This window comes from Prunus mume, linkage group LG2 (genome assembly GCF_029339155.1).
Source record: "Prunus mume cultivar Tortuosa linkage group LG2, ASM2933915v1, whole genome shotgun sequence".
Classification (NCBI taxonomy): domain Eukaryota; kingdom Viridiplantae; phylum Streptophyta; class Magnoliopsida; order Rosales; family Rosaceae; genus Prunus; species Prunus mume.
The window spans coordinates 10,879,180-10,882,136 of NC_142699.1; the positions used below are offsets into that span (position 1 = coordinate 10,879,180).

A 2,957-nucleotide genomic window follows, 5' to 3' on the forward strand; every position below is an offset into this window, starting at 1 on the left:
GATCAAAAGTTTAAATCTATCGAAACTTTTGGGCAATCCTAAATTAATAATTAATCCCCAAACATAATACTAATTAACTCTAAAGCCGACCCATATAGCCAACCTTTATTGGTTATGTATAGTTAGTAAAATACGGAACGGGAAAAGTATGGATAAAATATATATGTGTTTTATTCGGCAAAGGATTTAAGTTGTTAGTTGATCTAGGTATTTTTTCAATTGATTTCCATGCATCACTTGAAGCCTAAAGTTTCTGATACTATAGGGATGGTTTGATAAGTATGAAGAGGCTCCTTCAAATGAAGATGCTTCTTTTTCTTAATTTTGATAAGAAAAATATGTGGTAAATTAATTCAGTCAAAACTGGTCCATAGTCAAGACCTGTCATAATCAATCATATTAACTTGTTTAATTAGTGGGACATTAGTGGTTCAAAATACTTGTTTAATTGTTTAATTAGTGTTTAATCAATCAATTTACAACGTGGGATATATGTTTAATTTGTTTCGAAGTTCATTGCAATGCTTCAAAAAGAAAAAGAAACACTCTGGTGCGTAATAGCCAAATAAATAAAGAATATGAAGGAAGGAACATATTATACGTACTGCTGATTATTAATTACATCACAACCAACCTGTTAATTGGTATTTATTGGGAGAAAAATAAATTAAACAATTTCTTGCTTACATTGGGAGAAAATAATTTCAGTACTGAATTACATGAAGAAATAAAATAAAATAATTGACTTAGCATTTCATCATGACTTTGATGGCCTTTTATTTTTCTTGAAGATTAAACATAATTAAAAGGAATTTTATATATATACGTATGAGAGCAGCATATTATTTCTTTGGTGGTGCTGCTGATCATGTCCTTTCACGAACGACCTTGCTCCTCTGAGCCCTCTCCTTAGAGAGAACGCTCGCTATCCTACACATGCAAATTAATTAACAAAACAAAAGTCATTAGTGTGTTAATTTATTGAATTTACATGATCATGCTACAACTTAATCATAATATATAATAGAGCAAATACCTCACAAGAGCCTCTGCGTTTGTAACCTCAGGACGAACAGGCTTGGATTTACCAGTATCAAAATTCAGTCTCGAAACCGGTTTCTTCAACAATGCCTCTCCAACTTTTACCAAATCATTCAAGTTTTGTTCTGTGGCAATATCCACAGAAGCCAATGTTCCACTTAGCGTATCATCCTGCATATTCATTTCCGAGTACTTGTGAGCTTAGTTTCTCTACGTAATACCTTTTTTTTCTTTTTCTTTTTTTCTTTTTTGTATATAAAACGGTCATTTGATCTAGTGATATTTATCTCAATTTTATTGCACATTCTTTTGTTACCTGAATTCGAAGGTAATTGTCATGAGACTGAAGGGCTTGAAAAATGGTAGCAAGGTGGAAATCAACCATGTCACTACCTGCGTGGGTGAATATATCCACCAATGGAGCCGAAAAATCGGATCCGATAAGCCACCCAAAAGCACCCCACTCAGCCGCTTCCTTGGCGTCATACTTCTCCTCAGACGTTGTACCAGTCCCTAGTGATATGACTAGGAACCGCCCATACAACTGTTCATTTTCACCCATAGGCAGGAAGTCAGGGTTGCCCTTGTGGATTTGTTTCGTCACTTCGCTCATAGCAACCAAGGCCTAGAAAGAAAGAAAAATTAATACACACATATTAATGATGATCATATATATGAAATAATTCAGATTATGCAAATTAGGTTTTTGCAATTTGATCAATGTATACCGGGTTATTGGCAGCAACTCCACCGTCGGTGAGATTGAATTCTCTTGATTCACCATTTGAATTTGTGGATTTAAATTGATAGGTTGGAAGATAGTATGGGGCTGCTGAAGTTCCAATGCATATATCCGAGAGCAAAGCATCCAAGCTGGGTTTCTTTTTCAACTGAAATCATGACAAACATATATATACAAAATCAAGAAATGTTCATAAAAAGAGCACCATTAGAATTAAATTATGTAAATATATGCATGTGTTTCAATTAAGAGATAATTAATAAACAAACCTCATAGTTGGAGAAGATAACTGGTTGCAGCCGCTTTATATCAAAAGTTGGGATTACAACGTTAGTTAATGTGTCGCGCAAATGTTTGTCTCCTAATTTTTCCTTCAATATTTTATGTAAATACTTCCCGTCATATTTTGGTCTCCCTAGACCTTTCAAATTCTCCTCGACATTGATGAGTGGAGAACTGTTTGTACGTGGATGAAAATTAATTATCGCGAACAATTATGTATACAAATGTGTAGTACAAAAATCTATGAAGAATTAACTATACCTGGATTGGGGGAAGATTTTAGGGCAGTTTTCGAGATAAAAAGGGTTGATATCTTTAGCAGCATACAAAGGACGGTTATTTTCATTTGGGGTAGTAAGCATGGCTGTCACAAGGCCACCTGTACTAGTCCCTGTAATCACATCAAAATAATCTGCTAGCCTTGCATCCTGACCATCCAGTTTCTGCATATAGCAAACAAGTAAAGCGAAAAGTTAGTTGCATTAGATTTTTTATTTTTTATTTTTTAAAAAAAGAATGAGAAACACCAACAAATTATAAGAAGTGGAGCAAACATGTTCGCTAGGTGTAACATCATGTGATGGCGTGACCAATCCACTTATATTATAACACGTGTATTTATTTAAAGTTTTGATTTGATCATTGTTTTACCTGAAGCTCAGACTCTAAGAAGTTGAGGATGGTTCCTGGGATAATCCCTCTTATTCCACCTCCATCAATACTAAGAACAGTAATGAGACTTCCATTTGTGGGAGAGTGAAGGGATGATCTTGTTTTCTCCATTAGTGATACAAGAGAAGGTTACGCACAAGACTTAGTTTAGGAACGAAAACTCAGAGAGAGAGAGAGAGAGAGAGAGAGATTAATTTGAAATTTGAAGAATCTCAAGAGG

General features: G+C 34.5%; 1 protein-coding gene across 1 annotated transcript; it reads right to left on the reverse strand.

Annotated features, from left to right (window-relative positions):
* Window positions 1-570: 570 nt before the first annotated feature.
* Window positions 571-2,957, reverse strand: LOC148919609 (patatin-like protein 2). Its single transcript, XM_089045900.1, has 7 exons — window positions 2,717-2,957; window positions 2,327-2,508; window positions 2,053-2,239; window positions 1,770-1,931; window positions 1,358-1,666; window positions 1,037-1,212; window positions 571-930 (listed from the first exon to the last, which is right to left on the reverse strand). Exons 1-7 carry the CDS (start codon window positions 2,846-2,848, stop codon window positions 867-869), a joined length of 1,212 nt encoding a protein of 403 aa, XP_088902026.1. The 5' UTR covers window positions 2,849-2,957; the 3' UTR covers window positions 571-866.

Coding starts and splice junctions, on each gene's coding strand:
- LOC148919609 (XM_089045900.1), bottom strand. CDS start 2,848: ATGGAGAAAACAAGATCATCCCTTCACTCTCCCACAAATGGAAGTCTC. Junction 2,509..2,716: donor TCTTAGAGTCTGAGCTTCAG/GTAAAACAATGA, acceptor TGCTATATGCAG/AAACTGGATGGTCAGGATGC. Junction 1,932..2,052: donor TTATCTTCTCCAACTATGAG/GTTTGTTTATTA, acceptor TCATGATTTCAG/TTGAAAAAGAAACCCAGCTT.